Raw genomic sequence first — 22,714 nt, 5'->3', positions numbered from 1 at the left:
GGAATACCTAGATTCATTTTCACCTATTCCTCACCCAATGCCACACAGTTTTCGGGATCTTAGTTCCCCGACCAGGGATCGAACCCAGGGCCCCTGCAGAAGTGCAGAGTCCTAACCACTAGATCGCCAGGGAATTCCCATCCCTTCCACTTTCTAAAGATGACTCAGCCACGTCTTTTTGAGCAGCATCATTCATACCTTAGATGAATGTTTTCTTCTGTCAGGTGCTGTATGGTATATTTAAAATTTTCTTCAGCTTCAGCAGGCTTGGTCTGGAGTGTTTTCTCCAGATTTGCCACCATAGCTTTCTGAAAGACAGGTACATTTTAATAGCCATCTTTCCCAAATTAGAGTCACCCAGAGCAGAGGCTTCCTCCCTCCAACTCCTATCCCCAATCCAGCCAGGACTCACCTCTCTCTGGAGTTCCATCTGGGTTTGGTAGAGGGTTGTGTTAAGTGATTCTAGGATAAGAGCTTGAGCATGCAACTCTTCCTCTATGACCTGTGTAAGAAGAAATTGTTTCAGGACATCATGATGATGTCTACCCATTTATTCTCTTCTCCGGGACACCTGGATTCGACTATGAAAGCATCAACTTTAGCTACTCCTTCTCCTGCCCTGTTACTACGCCCTGTTCATTCTACTTCCTCTGTGTCTCACTCGTCTGTACCCTTCTCTTCAGCCTCACTATCACCACCCCAGAGCCAGCCCTCACCACAGCTCACACGGGTTGTCAAAAGAGCTACCAGTCATCCATTCATTAAACAAATATTTATTAAATATCTAGTATGAATTCCAACTACATGACTTTCTGGAAAATGCAAAGCCATAGAGACAGTAAAAAGGCCAGTGGTTGCCAGGAGTTAGGAAGGGAAACAAGGGACGAATAGGAGGACTGAGGACTTTTAGGGCAGAGAAACTATTCCATATGATACTGCAGAGGAGGCTACATGGCATGATGCCTGCAACAAAACCTATAGGATGTACAACACAAAGAGGAACCCCTAGGGTAAACTATAGACTTTAGTTAATAATCACGTATCAATATGCGTTCATCAACTGTAACAGATATACCACACTAAGGCAAGATGTTAATAATAAAGGAAATTGTGCGTGTGTGTGTGTGTGTGTGTGTGTGCATGTGTGTGTGTAGGGGGAAAAAACCTCTGCACTTGCTCCTTAATTTTTCAGTAACCCTAACACTGCTCTAAAAAAATAGTTTGTTAATTAGGGGAAAAAACCCCGCAAAACCTACTACTGTATTAGGCCTCAGGAATATTACGATGAACAAGACAGATAAAGTTCTTACTTTTATGGGGATCCATTCTAGTGAAAGAGATGCAAAAAAATTAAAGTAAATACAATAAATAAATTGAAAACAAACCAAGGATGTGGATAGAAGATGCAGTGTAAGTGCAGGGAAGGGATAAGTGTGGAAGCTACTTTAGATAGAGGCTGAAGAGACTATAAAAATGAACCAGATGGGCCTATGCTTTCAGGTGCAGCCCCATTTAACTCCTAAATGTCATCAGGGCTCTTTGCACCCAAAGAGCATCCTTCCACAATGTATAAACTGGAGAGGTACCATCATTTACTGCAATGGCATTGGGCAAAGCACTGTACCAGGTCATTTTGCATTCTTTCATTTATTTATTCATTCAAAAATCACTTGCTATGTACTGAATGTCTGTGATATGCCAGACACTATTCTAGAAACTGAGGAGCAGTGGCAAAAAAATAGACAAAAATCCCTGACTTCATTGAGTTTATCAGGTTTGACGGTTATAAGTCTGTGTAGAAAAATGAAACAGGAGAAAGGACGTGCTGGGCAGGTTGTTGAGCCTTTAAGTAGAGTAACCCCTGAGAAGGTGGCATTTGAAGAAAGACCGGAAGGAGGTAAGGAAGTGAGCTATGTGGAGATCTGGGAAAGAGTTTCCAAGAAGGGAAAACACCAAGTGCAAAGACCCCAAAGTGGAAGCAACCTGGCCTGTTAAAAGAAACAGCAAGAAGTCCAGTGCCACTGGAGCTGCATGATGGAGGGAAGGAGTAGAATGAGATGAGGCTGGGGAAAAGAACCACCAGCAGGCAGAACCATCCCTGGACCAAAACAGGACTGGGAAAATTCATGCTTCCACCAGCCAGAGTATAAAAACCCCTTTTAAGACACAGAGCATTGGGCAGCTTACTCTGACAGATACTGTCTCAGTAGTAGGGAAAAATTAGCCCTAGATCAAGACTGCTTTAATTTTGCTTAACAAAACTTAAAACCAAGCCTTGGAAAATCAAAATATTTCCAAGTAACTGAATCCCAGAACAAAGCTCAACGATATTTAAAGGAATACAAAACTATTTAGCACCTAATAAAGTAAACATCACAATGGCTGGCATCCAATAAAAAAATTACCAGACATGCAAACAAGTAAGAAAATATGACCATACATGAGGAGCAAAATCAATTAATTGAAACAGACCCAGAAATGACACAAGTGATAGAATTAGTAGCCAAGCTCATTAAAGCCGTTATTATAACACACTGGGTCTACCTTACACCAAAGCCCATCCTTTTACCTTGTGGGACATTGTGGTCTGTTTGCCCATCAAGGGTGAAGCCCTGCCTGAGCTCTAAAATATCATGCCATGCTTTCATAATGGCTAATCTTTTCCCAAACATGTCCATTCTGGATCCAAATTAAATTCTCAGTGAAAGAGGAACCACAAGGCAGTTTGTGGGTTTAAACAGTTTCCCTTCTGGTGTCTCCCTCATGGAAGTGCTGTAATTTGTCCCAGAAGAAAAGTTCTTAGAGAGGCTGGGGGAGTGAGGTTCACTCAGAGTTTTAAGGAAAGGCCTGAAGGCAGCATTCCCAAGGGGCAGTATTGTACTTTTCAGAGTTTAGAAGGAAGAATCTGGCATTTTACTATTTAAGGCCCTTTTGTGGTTTGAGCCTTACGAGAAATGGGAGGCATTTAACATTGAAGATCACACAGTATATTGTTCATATACTTGTTCAGATCTGGCTCTAAAAAGACAACAATGGCTTTCTTTTTCAGATAGTTCTAAAATCTTTTTGACTTATTGAATCCAGCAAGCTCAGCTTTAGATCTTCTGTTTTTTAATGGTTTGGGGAAAATTATCATAGATTCCATTTTATTGAGAGTGTATCATTTTAGTGATATATTTGTAAGAGGCTAATTTCACAGGAAAAATGAAAAAGCTTACCTCTTTGGTCTTTCTCAGCTCCTTTAATTGCAAGGTGTCCCTTTCGTGTTGTTTTAAGAGCTCCTAAAAATAATTTTATTTGAAAAAGGTCGGCACTGGGTTTCTGGCACTTCCTTCAGAAAATTAAGAAAGCCGGAAAAGGATTCAGGAATATAATATTCACCATAGTTTAGATGTTGCTTTAATGAAGCATACATTATAAACTAATGACATGACATGTTGAAGTTAAATAATGAAAATCTTACTCTTGTTCAACCTTAGTGCATTGAGAAATATTTAAAGAAATCATATTTTCATTAAAGCCTTTTCTTTTGGGTACAGATTTAATACTGTTAATATCCAGTTCTCCACAGATTGAAGTTTATATTCATTGTAATCACACTCAAAATACCAACAGGCTTTCTTGACAAGATAATTATAAAATTTATATAGAAATACAAAGGATATAGAAGTGCCAAAATAATCTTGAAAAGCAAGAGCAAAGTTGGAAGATTTTTCTCCCTGATTTCAAGCTACAGTAATTAAGACACTGTGTTGTTGGCCTAAATATAGACAAATAGTTGAATGGAACAGAATGAAGAGTCTACCCCCTGCCCCCTCAAGTACAACAAAGACACCAAGGTAACTCAATGGAGAAAGGGACATCTTTTCAACAAATCATTCTGGAACAATAAATATCTATATGGAAAAAAAAAGACCTATGGCCTTACCTTGCTCCATACACAAAAAATATTCAAAATAGATCATAGAATCATAAAAGCTAAAATTATAAAGCTTTTTAGGAACTAGAATATCTTCATGTTCTTGGACTAGGCAACCATTTCACAGAAGACACAGAAAGCTGTTACCATAAAAGGAAAAAATTGATAACCAACATTCATCAAAACTAAAAACTTCTGTCCATGGAAAGACAATGTGAGCAAAATGAAAAGGCAAACCACAGGCTGGGAGATAGAATTCGCGACACATATGTCTGACAAAGAACCTGTATCCATAGTATAAAAAGTACTCCTACACACCGATTATAAAAAGATGAGCAAATCAAGTTCTTTTTAGATGGCAAAAAACTTGAACCAAAGCTTCACAAAAGAAGACATATGAATGGTCCAATAAGCATATGAAAAATTGCCTGACATAATTAATCATCAGGGAAACTAAAGTCACAATGAAATACAACTTCATACCCATCAGAATAGCCAAAATTAAAAGAGTGGTAATACTAATTGTTCTTGATGATATGGAACAACTGGAATTCTCATATAGTTAAGATGCAAGAGTAAAATGGTACAACGACTGTGGAAAATATTTTGGTAATTTGTTATAAATTTAAACCTATCCCTACTCTAGAGTCCAGTAATAACACATCTAGGTATATACCCAAGCGACATGAAAGCATATGTCTACAAAAATAGCTGTACAAGGGTATTTATAAAAGCTTTATTTGTAAACACCAAAAGATGGAAACAACCAAAATCTCCAAAAACAGGAAAATGGTAAACACATTGTGTGGTATTCCTACAAAGAAATACTACTGTGCAATAAAAGGAATAAATTACTGATATGAACAATGAATGGATAAATTTCACAGAAATTATTGAGGGAAAAGAAGCTATACACAAAAGAGCATATACTGCATGATTCCATTTATATGAAGTTTAAAAACAAGTAAAACTAGTCTATAGTTGTAGGAATCAAAAAAGTGGTTGTCTTGGGGCCGGTTTTGAGGGAGATAGGGTTTATCTGGAAGGAACACAGGCATGCTGTCCGGGTTGAAGAAATATTCTAGATCTTGATTTAGATGTTGGTTACATGGATGAACACATTTGTCAAATCTCGTCAAACACGAGTTGTACATGTCCAAATTTGCTTAGTCGAGTTTGCAACAATGCCCTTTCTCTTCAGTTACAGTCAAGGATGAGAAGGCCATTCAGAGACTGGGATTTTGGTAAATAGGGAATTTCAGGTTCTGTATATGTTTAGCATTCTATTATTTCCTGTTAATTACAATTTTCAGTCAAATAACCCTGTGGTAAGACTGCCTAGATAAAGGACAGCAAGGGGCCTCCCTGGTGGCGCAAGTGGTTAAGAGTCCGCCTGCCGATGCAGGGGATACGGGTTCGTGCCCCGGTCTGGGAGGATCCCATATGCCGCGGAGCAGCTGGGCCTGTGAGCCATGGCCGCTGGGCCTGCGCATCTGGAGCCTGTGCTCCGCAACGGGAGAGGCCACAACAGTGAGAGGCCCGCATACCGCAAAAAGAAAAAAAAAAAAAAAAAAAAAAAAAAAAAAAAAAAAAAAAAAAAAAAGGACAGCAAGACTGACAGTCTGCTTGCATAAATTTCCAGGGAAGCTGGAAAAGGAGGACCATGCCCCAAAAGACAAAAAGTTTGCCCCATTACAGAGGTACCCCTGGGAACTGGAGGTCCCACCCAGACTGCACTTTCAACCATTGATGTGCTTTGGGCTGTTACCTCCTTCTCCCAATTGAAGTTCTCAAAGATAGCACTGTAGGAGTCATGTATTTTCCTCTTCTCTTCTTCTGAATCTAACTCAAATTTTTTGGTTATCTTATGTTCTGTGGAGGTGAGGAAATCACATATATGGGTAAATGTAGGAAAAACAGAAATGGAGAGAAAACCAGAGTATCTGAAGATAATAGAAATTCCAGACTGGGCCAAACTCAAGGTCCTTCCAGCCTGGTGTCTAACCTCTGACTCTCACCTGGAGATGCGTGAGAGTGAGGTGAACATGGCAATGGTTTTCCATCACATCAGCCTTATGGGATTTACTGCTAATGCCTCTGGTTCTTTTTATGTAGTTTATTTTGGACCTGTTGCTTATTATTTTGTCCATTCCCTCTGCTGAAGTAATCACTATGTTTTTTTGATATCCTTATCTTAAAATACAACTCTTGGCTCATGTGACTTTTCCAGCAATAAAATTTATTATTCTTTATTCAATAAAATTTATTCAATAAAATTTATACTTATCCCTGGGGCAGAGCTAGGCTTAAGTGGATTTGGGGGACAGGGGAACCTGCCAGCAGAGCCCCAGTACTAAACAGGGGGAAGGACGGGTGTAGGTCTTACACAAATTTCTTCTTCAGCATCGTGGTGCTAGGGGTGGATAGGGAGGCAACCCCCAGGCTCACAAGATAAGTCTGGACTGAGCTACACTATGAGCAGCTAAATTCTGGTCTTCCAAAACTGCTCGTAGCATCTTAGCATAGACTCCGGCAACATGGGACGAGCATAGTGCGAGTATCTGGGAGTCTGGATGATGACGTGGGCTATGCTACACCAAGATTCCAGGTAAAGGCTCAAACAGGAGCAGCTCCACACCCCATTCCCCAGCCTTGACTTCAGGGTCTTCATGCTACCTCCTGGGAGTCCAGGGTAGGAAGGGCTTTAAGGATGACCTTTCCCAGGGAGTATCTGCATTTATATGAGTGATTTGTGAATATCAACTAAATCTGATCTGAATTGTGTTGGGCTAGGATGTGGAATAGGTTTATAGAGCCCCCAATTCTACTTCAACTAGTCCTCTAGGTCAGGGAGAAGTTTCCAGAGATTTCTCTCTCTTTTTTCCATTTATGAAGAAGCTCAGTGGGGGTAGGAAAGTCTCCTGTAGGGCACTATGTATGATCCAGGCTCTGTGCTAAGTGTTGGAAATATTTAAAAAATATACAGCAATATATGACTGTATCAAATCAACATGTTGTACACCTTATATCCATTAAAATATATCTCGGGCTTCCCTGATGGCGCAGTGGTTGAGAGTCCGCCTGCCAATGCAGGGGACACGGGTTCGTGGCCCGGTCCGGGAGGATCCCACATGCCGCGGAGCAGCTGGGCCTGTGAGCCATGGCTGCTGAGCCTGCGTGTCCAGAGCCAGTGCTCCACAACGGGAGAGGCCACAACAGTGAGAGGCCCACGTACTTCAAAAAAATATATATATATATATATATATCTCAACTGAAAAATATATCAAGCATGGCTTCCTTTAGGGGGGACGTGGGAGTATGGACTGTGTTGCCCCTCCCCCAACAAGTGAATATTTGAAACTAATTCAAGAGCTTTTTTTCTGGAACTTCGGGGTCACCTGTACCCAGAAAACAAGTCTGCAGTCCTACAGATGTCCACAAGCTCGTTCCAGCCCGATTGCCAAACTTGCAACCAGTGAGTTCTGGATGGTATGGTTCAGACCCTCAGGTGGCTAAACTACATAAAAGACTCTATCCTTGTTGCACTTTCTTGAAGACTCCAGGCACCTTCCATTCAGGAGTCCAGCCATGCAGCCCACCCATCATACTTCATGACTTCAAGGCTGCCTTCCTCAAGTCGAGGCCAAACTTAATGCTAGTTTCTTGGTGCATCTGTCATCAAAAAGTGTAAAATTTCTGTACTCACTTTGCTGTAACAGGATCTTTTCCCACTCCAACTTCTCATCCTTCCCCCATTCTGCCTTCTTTGACCACTTGTCCTCCATTTCATCATAAATGCTGTCCTGTGGAGGTACAAAGGTACCATGAAGAAAAGCATCCTGAAAGGCTGCACCCTGGCCTGAGGCTCAGCCCTGAGCCCTTTGCAGTTTCCCTCACCTGGGACCCTTGCTGGGGGCCCCATATGGTGACTGGTGGGAATCAATTCCAGCCCAGTCACCCAAGAGCCTGCAGAACCCTAAAGATCAAAGAAAACTCTGCATGGCGTTTGCCCTGTTGGAACTGGGCTTCCTTTGAAGACAGGCAGTTGAGCATGTTGCAGATGCTCATGTCAGCTCCCTCTGAATCATGAATCACTCATCAATAGCACAGGGGGAAACAAGGGAAATGCCAAGTTGTTAATTTTTTTAATCAACTGTCATTGTTTGCCTGCGACTGAGTTGTTTCCTGGGACTCCAGACTGTCAGTGCTAAAACCCGGAAAGTCCCTGGCAAACCAGGACCAGTTGGTCACCATAGGATGGGGGCTTGCTGGCCCAGCCCTTCCCCTGTCGACTTCCCCCCTCCCACTCTCTCATCCCCCTAGGATGAAATCATGCCCTAAATCTAGTTTCCTGGGGCTCCATCAAATTAGCTGGCTAAGTGGATGGGCTATGTTCTGAGGTCTCCCCTACTCTGCTTGCTAGAGTTAGTACAGAGAGACACAGTCCTTTTGTATGGCAATTTGGCCAAATGCATCAAAGGCCTTACAAGTGTATTCTTTTTGACCCAGTACTTTATTAAGATCAAAGGTGTTACAAAGTAAAAATGTTAACAGTGGTTGTCTTGGGGTGGTGATAGTTCATTCTTTTTGTCGTTGCTGCTGTTGTTGTTGTTGTTTTAATTAATTAGTTTTATTTTTGGCTGCGTTGGGTCTTCGTTGCTGCGCGCGGGCTTTCTCTAGTTGCAGCGAGCGGGGGCTACTCTTCGTTGTGGTGCGCGGGCTTCTCATTGCGGTGGCTTCTCTTGTTGTGGAGCATGGGCTCTAGGCGCGTGGGCTTCAGTAATTGTGGCACATGGGCTCAGTAGTTGTAGCTCGCGGGCTCTAGAGCGCCGGCTCAGTAGTTGTGGCGCATGGGCTTAGTTGCTCCGCGGCATGTGGGATCTTCCCAGACCAGGGATTGAACCCATCTCCCCTGCACTGACAGGCAGATTCTTAACCACTGCTCCACCAGGGAAGTCCCTGTTGTTGGTTTTTGAATTTCCATTTTTTAAAAAACAATGAGCAGGTATTACTTTTGTAATGACAAACGTATTTTTCAACAGGCTCCTTTAGGGTCTGGGTGACTGACATGTCCTGCATGGGTGCCATCACAGTCCGCAGGTTCCCTCTTCTCCTTGAAGGCCACTTAGGTTCAAGGAGGCTGGGAATTTCAGGAAGTGATTTTCTGGGCAAGAGCTCTAGATTCATTTGAGCGTCATCAACCAGGAATGAGCCTTGCTTCTCTTTCTCTCATAATCCACCAAGGAGCTCTGAATCTCACCTGATATATATGAAACATATTCTTCAAATACTTATATTCTTTTCCCATCTCCTCTGGACAAAAGGAAAACAACAGGGTCATCATTATTCCTCTGGAATACATGTTTTCAAATTCAAATGAGAGCTCTCCTGCACACTGTCCATACCTCAAACTCATCCTGTCGGTGGTGAAACCATGGTGTTGCCTTAGCAATCACTCTGGAAGCTTATTAGAAATTTAGATGGCCGGACCCCACCCTAAACCTGCTGAGTTTCAGAAGCAAGGCTCAGTATCTGTTAATAATATGCTTCTCAGGTGATTCTGATGAACCCCAAGTATGAGGACTAATCCCTGGGGGCAAACCTACAACTGAAGGAAAAACAGAAGCAAAAACTTCTGTCTTTTTAAAATAACATTCCTAGTGTAAATTGGTTTTGAAAACAATACATGTTCTCTTTAGAGAACTGGAAAACCAGCAAGGTACAAATATCATCTTGTAAAAATGTAAGATAAGAGGGCCTCCCTGGTGGCGCAGTAGTTAAGAGTCCGCCTGCCGATGCAGGGGATACGGGTTCGTGCCCCGGTCTGGGAGGATCCCATATGCCGCGGAGCGGCTGGGCCCGTGAGCCATGGCCGCTGGGCCTGCGCATCCGGAGCCTGTGCTCCGCAACGGGAGAGGCCACAACAGTGAGAGGCCCGCATACAGCAAAAAGAAAAAAAAAAAAAAAAAAATGTAAGATAAGAGAAAGGAAGGAGATTACAGAAATTCTTCTCCCTGTGGCGATTAGTCTATGAACTCAGAATTCTGAAGGGTACACACTTTGTCCTTCCTAAAGGCAGCATAAATAATGGGATAAATGGCCCACACAACCCTTACAGGTTTTAAGGCCATACAAATCACAGTGTGCCTGTTAGAATTTAATGAAACACCATTATTTTACAGGTGAGGAAACTTGTTGAACTGGAACAGTATTACGTTTGTAGACCTTTTAAATATACTTTAAACAGTGCTTTCACATTCTTATCACTCTGATAAAGGCAGGTATTCTTGTCCTTGATTCCCAGATGGGGAAACTAAGACTTAAGGAGATGAGGGGACTTGCTCAGACCCCAAAACTTGGCCACAGACCCTTCAAACTTCTGGGGGTAGGGAGGACATTGCTTGACATGGTTTCCCTTTTTTCAGTTTCATTCTCAACCACTTGCTCTTCCTGGGCTTGAGAAGGAAACCTCGAAAGCCAAGCCAGAGTCCACCCATGGCCGTGGGAGTTCCTCTGCCCTGGATCTGCAGGGTCAGCCTCCACCCCCTCATCAGAGTCATTCTCCCAGGTCCCAACCATACCTAGTTTATCCTGGGCAGCCAACCTCTCTGCCTTCAAGGCTGCTTTGTAGTTTTTCTCCAGCTCACTGAGCTGTGCTGCGTGAGTCTCCTCGAGCTCCCTGTGGGACCCCAGGAGAAGGCCACAGTCATCCGTGCAAAGTTCACCTGATCCCACCTCCCCTCCCTCACGCAGGCAGCTGGTGGGCAGGCTGCGGGGCCCTCACTTCCTGACACATTCTCCTGACATCCATCCAGAAAAGGGTGAAGAGATCCCTGTTTTCACCATCCACTATTTTGCATGGAGACATCAGGGGGCCATGGATGTTACCCAACAGCACAGTCTTTGCTTACAATCCTTTTGGGAAACTGTGGGCTGATTAACACCCAGGATAATTTTAGAGCCCAAGGTCTCTCCAGCCTCCATTCCAGGAGGCAGATGTCGGCAGTGTTCAAGAGGAGTGTTAAAATAAAAGGCCATATGGGACTTCCCTGGTGGTCTCGTGGTAAAGAATCCGCCTTCCAATCTAGGGGACGCAGGTTCAATCCCTGGTCGGGGAACTAAGATCCCACATGCCGCGGAGCAACTAAGCCCTCGTGGCTCAACTAGAGAGCCCGCGTGCCACAAACTACAGAGCCAACATGCTCAAGAGCCCACGTGCCACAACTAGAGAGAAGCACGTGTGCCACAAGGAAGAGCCCGCATGCCTCAGTGAAGATCCCGCGTGCTGCAACTGAGACCCGACGCAGCCAAAAATAAAAAATAATAAGTAAATAAAATAAATAAATATTAAAAAATAAAAGAAAAGGCTGTATGAGCTGTCAAGCCAAGAAAAGACACGGAGGAACCTGAAATGCATATTGGTAAATGCAAGAAGTCACTGTGAAAGGGCTACAGGCTGTATGATTCCATCAATGTGACATTTTGGAAAATGCACAACTACGGAGGCAGTCAAAAGATCAGTAGGGGCCTCCCTGGTGGCGCAAGTGGTTGGGAGTCCGCCTGCCGATGCAGGGGATACGGGTTCGTGCCCCGGTCTGGGAGGATCCCATATGCCGCGGAGCGGCTGGGCCCGTGAGCCATGGCCGCTGAGCCTGCGCGTCCGGAGCCTGCACGTCCGGAGCCTGTGCTCCGCAACGGGGGAGGCCACAACAGTGAGAGGCCCGCATACCGCAAAAAAAAAAAAAAAAAAAAAAAAAAGATCAGTAGGACTTCCGGGTAAGATGGCGGAAGAGTAAGACGCGGAGATCACCTTCCTCCCCACAGATACACCAGAAATACAGCTACACGTGGAACAACTCCTACAGAACACCTACTGAACGCTGGCAGAAGACCCCAGACCTCCCAAAAGGCAAGAAACTCCCCACATACCTGGGTAGGGCAAAGCGGAGAGATTCCCGCACAGAGGAGCGGTGCCGAGCGGCACTCACCAGCCCGAGAGGCTTGTCTGCTCGCCCGCCAGGGTGGGCGGTGCTGGAAGCTGAGGCTGGGGCTTCGGTCAGAGCACAGGGAGAGGACTGGGGCTGGCGGCAAGAACTCAGCCTGAAGGGGGCTAATGTCCCACAGCTAGCCGGGAGGGAGTCCGGGAAAACTCTGGAGCTGCCGAAGAGGCAGGAGACTTTTTCTTCCCTCTTGGTTTCCTGGTGCGCGAGGAGAGGGGATTAAGAGCGCCGCGTAAAGGAGCTCCAGAGACGGGCGCGAGTCGCGGCTGAAAGCTACGAGCCCAGAGACGGGCGTGGGACGCTGGGGCTGCTGCTGCCGCCGCCAAGAAGCCTGTGTGCGAGCGCAGGTCACTGTCCACACCGCCCTTACGGGAGCCTGTGCAGCCTGCCACTGCCGGGGTCCCGGGATCCAGGGGCGGCTTCCCTGGGAGAACGCAGGGCACGCCTCGGGCTGGTGCAACGTCACGCCGACCTCTGCCGCTGCAGGCTCGCCCCGCACTCCGTGCCCCTCCCTCCCGCCCGGCCTGAGTGAGCCAGAGTCCCCGAAGAGGCTGCTCCTTTAACCCTGTCCTGTCTGAGCGAAGAACAGACGCCCTCCGGCGACCTACACGCAGAGGCGGGGCCAAATCCAAAGCTGAGACCCAGGAGCTGTGAGAACAAAGAAGAGAAAGGGAAACCTCTCCCAGCAGCCTCAGAAGCAGCGGATTAAAGCTCCACAATCAACTTGATGTACCCTGCATCTGTGGAATACATGATTAAACAACAAATCATCCCAAATTGAGGAGCCAGGAGTCAGTGCTGTGCCTCTGAGGTGGGAGAGCCAACTTCAGGACACTGGTCCACAAGAGACCTCCCAGCTCCACATAATATCAAACGGCGAAAATCTTCCAGAGATCTCCATCTCAACACCAGCACCCAGCTTCACTCAACGACCAGCAAGCTACAGTGCTGGACACCCTATGCCAAACAACTAGCAAGACAGGAACACAACGCCACCCATTAGCAGAGAGGCTGCCTCAAATCATAAAAAGTCCGCAGACACCCCAAAACACACCACCAGACGTGGACCTGCCCACCAGAAAGACAAGATCCAGCCTCATCCACCAGAACACAGGCAGTAGTCCCCTCCACCAAGAAGCCTACACAACCCACTAAACCAACCTTAGCCACTGGGGACAGACACCAAAAACAATGGGAACTACGAACCTGCAGCCTGAAAAAGGAGACCCCAAACACAGTAACATAAGCAAAATGAGAAGACAGAAAAACACACAGCAGAAGAAGGAGCAAGATAAAAACCCACCAGACCTAACAAATGAAGAGGTAATAGGCAGTCTACCTGAAAAAGAATTCAGAATAATGATGGTAAAGATGATCCAAAATCTTGGAAATAGAATAGACAAAATGCAAGAAACAGTTAACAAGGACCTAGAAGAACTAAAGATGAATCAAGCATCGATTAAAAACACAATACATGAAATAAAAAATACTCTAGATGGGATCAATAGCAAAATAACTGAGGCAGAAGAACGGATAAGTGAGGTGGAAGATAAAATAGTGGAAATAACTGCTGCACAGCAAAATAAAAAGAATGAAAAGAACAGAGGACAGTCTCAGAGACCTCTGGGACAACATTAAATGCACCAACATTCGAATTATAGGGGTTCCAGAAGAAGAAGAGAAAAAGAAAGGGACTGAGAAAATATTTGAAGAGATTATAGTTGAAAACTTCCCTAATATGGGAAAGGAAATAGTTAATCAAGTCCAGGAGGCACAGAGAGTCCCATACAGAATAAATCCAAGGAGAAATACACCAAGACACATATTAATCAAACTGTCAAAAATTAAACACAAAGAAATCATATTAAAAGCAGCAAGGCAAAAACAACAAATAACACACAAGGGAATCCCCATCAGGATAACAGCTGATCTCTCAGCAGAAACTCTACAAGCCAGAAGGGAGTGGCAGGACATAATTAAAGTGATGAAGGAGAAAAACCTGCAACCAAGATTACTCTACCCAGCAAGGATCTCATTCAGATTTGATGGAGAAATTAAAACCTTTACAGACAAGCAAAAGCTGAGAGAGTTCAGCACCACCAAACCAGCTTTACAACAAATGCTAAAGGAACTTCTCTAGGCAAGAAACACAACAGAAGGAAAAGAACTACAATAACGAACCCAAAACAATTAAGAAAATGGGAATAGGAACATACATATCAATAATTACCTTAAATGTAAATGGACTAAATGCTCCCACCAAAAGACACAGACTGGCTGAATGGATACAAAAACAAGACCCATATATATACTGTCTACAAGAGACCCACTTCAGACCTAGAGACACATACAGCCTGAAAGTAAGGGGTTGGAAAAAGATATTCCATGCAAATGGAAACCAAAAGAAAGCTGGAGTAGCAATTCTCATATCAGACAAAATAGACTTTAAAATAAAGACTACTAGAAGAAACAAAGAAGGACACTACATAATGATCAAGGGATCAATCCAGGAAGAAGATATAACAATTGTAAATATTTATGCACCAAACATAGGAGCACCTCAATACATAAGGCAAATACTAACAGCCATAAAAGGGGAAATCGACAGTAACACACTCATAGTAGGGGACTTCAACACCCCACTTTCACCAATGGACAGATCATCCAAAATGAAAATAAATAAGGAAACACAAGCTTTAAATGACACATTAAACAAGATGGACTTAATTGATATTTATAGGACATTCCATCCCAAAACAACAGAATACACATTTTTCTCAAGTGCTCATGGAACATTCTCCAGGATAGATCATATCTTGGGTCACAAATCAAGCCTTGGTAAATTTAAGAAAATTGAAATTGTATCAAGTATCTTTTCCGACCACAATGCTATGAGACTAGATATCAATTACAGGAAAAGAGCTGTAAAACATACAAACACATGGAGGCTAAACAATACACTACTTAATAACGAAGTGATCACTGAAGTAATCAAAGAGGAAATTAAAAAATACCTAGAAACAAATGACAAGGGAGACACGACGACCCAAAACCTATGGGATGCAGCAAAAGCAGTTCTAAGAGGGAAGTTTATGGCAATACAATCCCACCTTAAGAAACAGGAAACATCTCGAATAAACAACCTAACCTTGCACCTAAAGCAATTAGAGAAAGAAGAACAAAAACATCCCAAAGTTAGCAGAAGGAAAGAAATCATAAAAATCAGATCAGAAATAAATGAAAAAGAAATGAAGGAAATGATAGCAAAGATCAATAAAACTAAAAGCTGGTTCTTTGAGAAGATAAACAAAATTGATAAACCATTAGCCAGACTCATCAAGAAAAAAAGGGAGAAGACTCAAATCAATAGAATTAGAAATGAAAAAGGAGAAGTAACAACTGACACTGCAGAAATACAAAAGATCATGAGAGATTACTATAAGCAACTCTATGCCAATAAAATGGACAACCTGGAAGAAATGGACAAATTCTTAGAAATGCACAACCTGCCAAGACTGAATCAGGAAGAAATAGAAAATATGAACAGACCAATCACAAGCACTGAAATTGAAACTGTGATCAAAAATCTTCCGACAAACAAAAGCCCAGGACCAGATGGCTTCACAGGCGAATTCTATCAAGCATTTAGAGAAGAGCTAACACCTATCCTTCTGAAACTCTTCCAAAATATAGCAGAGGGAGGAACACTCCCAAACTCATTCTACGAGGCCACCATCACCTTGATACCAAAACCAGACAAGGATGTCACAAAGAAAGAAAACTACAGGCCAATATCACTGATGAACATAGATGCAAAAATCCTCAACAAAATACTAGCAAACAGAATCCAACAGCACATTAAAAGGAACATACACCATGATCAAGTGGGGTTTATTCCAGGAATGCAAGGATTCTTCAATATACGCAAATCAATCAATGTGATACACCATATTAACAAACTGAAGGAGAAAAACCATATGATCATCTCAATAGATGCAGAGAAAGCTTTCGACAAAATTCAACACCCATTTATGATAAAAACCCTGCAGAAAGTAGGCATAGAGGGAACTTTCCTCAACATAATAAAGGCCATATATGACAAACCCACAGCCAGCATCGTCCTCAATGGTGAAAAACTGAAACCATTTCCACTAAGATCAGGAACAAGACAAGGTTGCCCACTCTCACCACTCTTATTCAACATAGTTTTGGAAGTTTTAGCCACAGCAATCAGAGAAGAAAAGGAAATAAAAGGAATCCAAATGGGAAAAGAAGAAGTAAAGCTGTCACTGTTTGCAGATGACATGATACTATACATAGAGAATCCTAAAGATGCTACCAGAAAACTACTAGAGCTAATCAATGAATTTGGTAAAGTTGCAGGATATAAAATTAATGCACAGAAATCTCTGGCATTCCTATATACTAATGATGAAAAATCTGAAAGTGAAATCAAGGAAACACTCCCATTTACCACTGCAACAAAGAGAATAAAATATCTAGGAATAAACCTACCTAAGGAGACAAAAGACCTGTATGCAGAAAATTATAAGACACTGATGAAAGAAATTAAAGATGATACAAATAGATGGAGAGATGTACCATGTTCTTGGATTGGAAGAATCAACATTGTAAAAATGACTCTACTACCCAAAGCAATCTACAGATTCAATGCAATACCTATCAAACTACCAATGGCATTTTTCACAGAACTAGAACAAAAAATTTCACAATTTGTATGGAAACACAAAAGACCCCGAATAGCCAAAGCAATCTTGAGAACGAAAAATGGAGCTGGAGGAATCAGGCTCCCTGACTTCAGACTATACTACAAAGCTACAGTAATCAAGACAGTATGGTACTGGCACAAAAACAGAAAGATAGATCAATGGAACAGGATAGAAAGCCCAGAGATAAACCCACGGACATATGGTCACCTTATCTTTGATAAAGGAGGCAGGAATGTACAGTGGAGAAAGGACAGTCTCTTCAATAAGTGGTGCTGGGAAAACTGGACAGGGACATGTAAAAGTATGAGATTAGATCACTCCCTAACACCATGCACAAAAATAAGCTCAAAATGGATTAAAGACCTAAATGTAAGGCCAGACACTATCAAACTCCTAGAGGAAAACATAGGCAGAACACTCTATGACATAAATCACAGCAAGATCCTTTTTGACCCACCTCCTAGAGAAATGGAAATAAAGACAAAAATAAACACATGGGACCTAATGAAACTTAAAAGCTTTTGCACAGCAAAGGAAACCATAAACAAGACCAAAAGACAACCCTCAGAATGGGAGAAAATATTTGCAAATGAAGCAACTGACAAAGGATTAATCTCCAAAATTTATAAGCAGCTCATGCAGCTCAATAGCAAAAAAACAAACAACCCAATCCAAAAATGGGCAGAAGACCTAAATAGACATTTCTCCACAGAAGATATACAGACAGCCAACAAACACATGAAAGGATGCTCAACATCTTTACTCATTAGAGAAATGCAAATCAAAACTACAATGAGATATCATCTCACACCAGTCAGAATGGCCATCATCAAAAAATCTAGAAACAATAAATGCTGGAGAGGGTGTGGAAAAAAGGGAACACTCTTGCACTGCTGGTGGGAATGTGAATTGGTACAGCCACTATGGAGAACGGTATGGAGGTTCCTTAAAAAACTACAAATAGAACTACCATATGACCCAGCAATCCCACTACTGGGCATATACCCTGAGAAAACCATAATTCAAAAAGAGACATGTACCAAAATGTTCATAGCAGCCCTATTTACAATAGCCCGGAGATGGAAACAACCTAAGTGTCCATCATCGGATGAATGGATAAAGAAGATGTGGCACATATATACAATGGAATATTACTCAGCCATAAAAAGAAATGAAATTGAGCTATTTGTAATGAGGTGGATGGACCTAGAGTCTGTCATACAGAGTGAAGTAAGTCAGAAAGAGAAAGACAAATACTGTATGCTGACACATATATATGGAATTTAAGAAAAAAAAATGTCATCAAGAACATAGGGGTAAGACAGGAATAAAGACACAGACCTACTAGAGCATGGACTTGAGGATATGGGGAGGGGGAAGGGTAAGCTGTGACAAAGTGAAAGAGCAGCATGGACATATATACACTACCAAACGTAAGGTAGATAGCTAGTGGGAAGCAGCCGCATAGCACAGGGAGATCAGCTCGGTTCTTTGTGACCGCCTGGAGGGGTGGGATAGGGAGGGTGGGAGGGAGACGCAAAAGGGAGGGGATATGGGAACATATGTATATGTATAACTGATTAAATTTGTAAAATAAAAAAAAGGAAAAAAAAAAGATCAGTGGTTGCCGGGGTGAGTGGGGAGAGAGGGATGAATAGGCGGAGCTCAGAGGATTTTTAGGGCAGTGAAGTTATTCTGTGTGATACTATAGTGGCGGATACGTGTCACTAAATAGTTGTCAAAACCCATAGCATGTACAGCATCAACAGTGAATCCTAATGTAAACAGTGGACATTGGGGGATAACAGTGTGTGTCAGTGTAGGCTTCATTGATTGGAACAAACGTCGCATGTTGGTGTGGGATGTCAGTGATGACAAAAGGCTGTGCAGGTATGGGGCCCGGGGGTATGTGGGAATTCTCTCTACTTTATGCTCTTTTTTCCTGTGAACTTAAAACTGCTTTAAAAAATAAAGTCTATTAGTAAATAAGTCAATTAATTTTAAAAAAATTTTAAAGCAAGTTTGTGACACTTAGGAAGACTTCTCTCCAGCAGGACTACTGGGGCTGCTCTGGTGCCCAACAGGAGGTGTGGAAGGGGACTTTGTGGGTTTTCTCACTCCCACAGACAACACACCTCCTTTTTCTTCCCCTTGGTTTGTCTCTGCAGCTCTGGCTCCTGCCCTTCCCATACCTTCTTCCCATTTTGCCTAGACCTTGACCTAGTAGCCAGGGACAGTAGAGGTGAGAGGAGGAAGAGGAGGGGCGTGGGGAGAGACCAGGCTGAGAACAACAGTAGTTTACCATAGAAACCTCCTAGATAACCAAAAAACGGCTCTTCTCAGCAATCAACTGAAAGGGAGATTATAATTGAAATGAAATTTGGATGAGAAATTACAAAGCCAGGAATAACCTTCTCCGGGCTGTATTTTAAGTGACCTCAGATCAAACCATCCAGCTCTCCAAAGACATGTCTCTTATCTCCCCTACCCCTTGCCACCGAGTTCCATTTGGTGTTGTCTGAAATCCCAGTGAACTGAAATCCTGCAAGGATGCAGGAGCCTTAGGACCTTCAGTACACAAGAACTTGTGCCAGAAATCATACCTCCTCTCGCTTTCAAAGTTCTTCTGCATCTCAGCACAGCAGAGATCCATTTCATTGGCGAGCTAGAAATGAGGCTGGCATTTACAAGGCAGGATTGAGGACCCCACTCCCACTCCACCCTGCAACTTCGGAGAAGCCTTCCCATTCATGGGGTATGTCCCTCTCCCCAAGCCTCTCCCGTTGTGTTCAGCGGTGCCAGAGAGCACATCGTTACCAAGGGAACGGGACAATTCTTGCCTCGCTCTACATTGTCTGGTACGTAATCAGTTCACAAAGGGTGCATGGAAACCATCCCTTTCACTGTTTTGTGGGCAGGTCTGGCCTCTTTGGCTGGACTGTAATCTCTTTGTAAGATCATGGCCTTTGGATTTTTGGATACGTAATTCAATTGAGCAATCGTTTATTGTGCAAAGGGCTTGACCTGGAGGAGCCAAAGAGGCCTGAGACTCAGACCCTGCTTTGATGAACTTAAAACCAATGCTAATAAATCCTCATTGGCAGAAGGGCTCTGTTTCCGGAGGCAGGAAGTGCTCAGTTCCAGGTGAACCTCTCTTCTAACACGCACATCGGGTCCTCTGGCCAGTGCCTCAGGAGGAATAGACACCGCCAGCCGAGACGAGGGCTTGGGGCCAGCACACACCCCCTTCTGCATAGGCACACAACAATGTAGGTTGTTCACAGCTGGGAGAATTTTAAGAATCACAATCTGAGGTCCCTCGATGGAAATAATCTCTAAATATGTCTTCAGCAGGGCCGATACTTCAGTGACTGAAAGTGTGCATTTTGCCCAATAACCCACCACAGATGAGGTGAGTGATCTCATGCAAATTATTTAACTTCCTGAGCCTCGATTTCCTTTCTGTAGAAGGTGACCATGAACTTGGCAGGGTTTTCAGGAAGGTATAGGAATGAATCCTCAGAAGGGAAGGTCGCAGCCTGAGTCCTATGCCGGGTCACTGTAGGATTCAGACACATCTGGTGTGTATCAGAGGGCGAGGGGCTGGCCTACTGGGAATTCACCCTTCACACGTGGGTTCGGTAACGGCAAGCGAGGCGGGGCGGGTGGCGGGGGCGGGTGCTGGTGGCAGGAGGGGATGGGCAGATGGGGAGGAGAGGGGAGGAGTTGGGAGGAGATCTAAGGATTGGTCTGATGTATCATTCCAGTCCAGGCCACCAGACATCTCTGCTTAGGGCGGAGAAGAAAAGTCCGTGATAAAGTGAATGGTGAATTTTAAAGAAAGTGTTACCAGAATCCCCAGGGAACATGATGAGCGCTAACTGAAATCAGCAGATTCTGGAGAGTGGGCTTTGGCAGTTTCACCAGCAAGAGGAAGTGGTACTGGAGGCTTCTGGGCAGCTTTTGAGCAAAACTGAAATCCTGGTCACGCTGATGCGGTTACCAAGAGCCTCAGCAAGGTCTGAAATTTAACTCACCGTACAGGCCACAGCCAGCCCTGCTGGAAATGGCTGGCACTCCCTAGTGTGGAGAGGACAGTGGCATTGAACATGCCAGAGGCTCCCCGAGAACTCCTGGAAATTGAGTTAGGCCTAGAGGAGGGACTTGAGTTCTTGCGATTATGGATGAGGATGGAGTCAGGGCTGTTGCCTGGACAGCCTGGCTCCCAGGAGGAAGGTGCTTGGCCTTGCCTGGAACATAGCAGGCGATCTGAAACTACTGGCCTTTCCCCTTCCTAAAAAGATGTCGGTTAACTCAAGGACCACTCACCAGTTTTGGGGGCAGAACGATGGGCTCGGTTCATTTGCTCTATTATCGCTGTCAGCTCTGAGATCTGTTCTTCGAGGTCAGTGATGATAGCAGTCCTGTGGGACAAGTGATCCGTGATCCATGCAGCTTCCCTGCCATGCCAGTCAGGACCCTCCCTGGGCATGGCTGGCTCTGGCCTGGTGGGAGCCAGGCCATGTTCTGCACCTGCTCCATCACCATGGGGGGTGGGGGGGTAGGGGAAGGGGGTGGTTTGGAAGAAGGAATTTGGCAGTAGGGTGGCTGAGCCTCACACGGAGCCCTTTTGGGTAATCTGGCCAGAAGTGAGCAGGGGTGGTTTGGTGACCCACTGACTAGAAGAGAAAGAGGAGGACGCCAGAAATCCATTAGGATTTGACCTTGACTTGGTAAAGATACTTGAAATGGAGGAGGGAGAAATTCAGAGGATTAGGAAATTAGGTGGAGGAATAGGATTGATGCTGACAGTGACTCATAGACAAGGAATGGGCCAGAAACAGGACAAAGAGGGGATTTAAGAGGATGGATTTCAGAGTAGATTTATGCATTTTTGTGTTTCTGAGTCTGGGGACTCCATGAAATCTGTAAGGTTACGCAGCTCTGTTTGGCTGAGCTGGAGTGAACAGGGTGGCAGGCAGTGCAGCAGAGATGAGGTCCTTGATCCCTGAGGGTGAGAGAAGAAGAGAGAGGATGTAGGAGGAGATGGGGAAGGAGGAGATAGGAATGGGAGGTTTAGCAGGTTAGCGTGAAGAGGATGTGGGGACTGACTTTACATGGTCCCGGAGGATAGAGAGTGGGTGGGCCTTGAATGACAGAGGGCGTGGCAGCGTGCCCAGCCGGGGTGGAGTCAGACCAGCACCTTCCACGCTGCACCTCTCAGAGGCGTAAACTGAGTGGTATCTTTCGACTTAATGGAAAAGACATGCAGGCTCTGGCCTCCCAGAAACCCTGACCTTACCCTCAGCTCTCACCCTTCAAGTTCAGACTATGTTGTGAACATGGCATCTACTCATTACCTCCAGAAACAGCTAGTCCCCTTTAGTGTGAGGGACACCCACCCAGTCATTCTCCAGATCAGCTGCCTGACTCATCTGTCTGCCTGACTCAAACGGGCTCAGAGCAGAGAGGTGGGTGCAGAGAGGAGCTGGCGCCAGGCTGAGGAGTGAAGGGACGCTGTGGACTGGGCGTCAGGTAAGGGGCTCATCCTCGAGGCCAGGCCGGGGTGGGGCTGAGGAGCTGGATGCGGGTCCAGGGACATTGCCTGGAAGTCCTGACTTTGTCCATGTTCTCTGATTCTGAATGCTTTTTCCTAGCAGACATCTCATCTCCCAAGGTGACGCAAATCTGCTCCCTATTCCGAACGAAGCGGTAGCCAGGTGACACGTTTATTACTTCCTGGGCATCCAGGTGGAAGATAAGGTATAGTGCAGGCCTGGAGTGCTGAGATTGCTCCAATCTTCTGCTGGCGCCCTACTCACAGCTTAAACACAGACACGTGAGGTGGGATGCCCGGGCCCAAGTTCCGCCCGTGTCCTCCCCCAGCTTACCTCTCTCCTCACACCCAAGCGCAAGACTCGGCTGGCTCCTGAGCGCCCCCACAGGCCTCTCAAATTCAGCATGTGCACAAGCCAACCGCTGGCCCCTGCTGCCGCTCTGCTTCCCAGCCCACATCCTCCTCTGCGTTCTCCTTCATGGCCAGAGGCCAGGAGGCGGCCAGGCAT

General features: G+C 44.6%; 1 protein-coding gene across 1 annotated transcript; it reads right to left on the bottom strand.

The window, feature by feature from the left end:
* Window positions 1-188: 188 nt before the first annotated feature.
* On the bottom strand, window positions 189-22,714 carry FLACC1 (flagellum associated containing coiled-coil domains 1). The gene is made up of 11 exons (XM_060105940.1): window positions 22,541-22,714; window positions 22,255-22,388; window positions 20,981-21,073; window positions 19,253-19,315; window positions 10,501-10,598; window positions 9,180-9,232; window positions 7,626-7,722; window positions 5,688-5,791; window positions 3,219-3,281; window positions 413-502; window positions 189-308 (listed from the first exon to the last, which is right to left on the bottom strand). The coding sequence occupies exons 1-11, from the start codon at window positions 22,712-22,714 to the stop codon at window positions 189-191; spliced, it is 1,089 nt and encodes a 362-aa protein (XP_059961923.1).

Source organism: Mesoplodon densirostris, chromosome 8 (assembly GCF_025265405.1).
Source record: "Mesoplodon densirostris isolate mMesDen1 chromosome 8, mMesDen1 primary haplotype, whole genome shotgun sequence".
NCBI lineage: Eukaryota > Metazoa > Chordata > Mammalia > Artiodactyla > Ziphiidae > Mesoplodon > Mesoplodon densirostris.
Note: the sequence above shows the minus strand (reverse complement) of the source record. Positions and strands in the feature narration are given on the sequence as shown.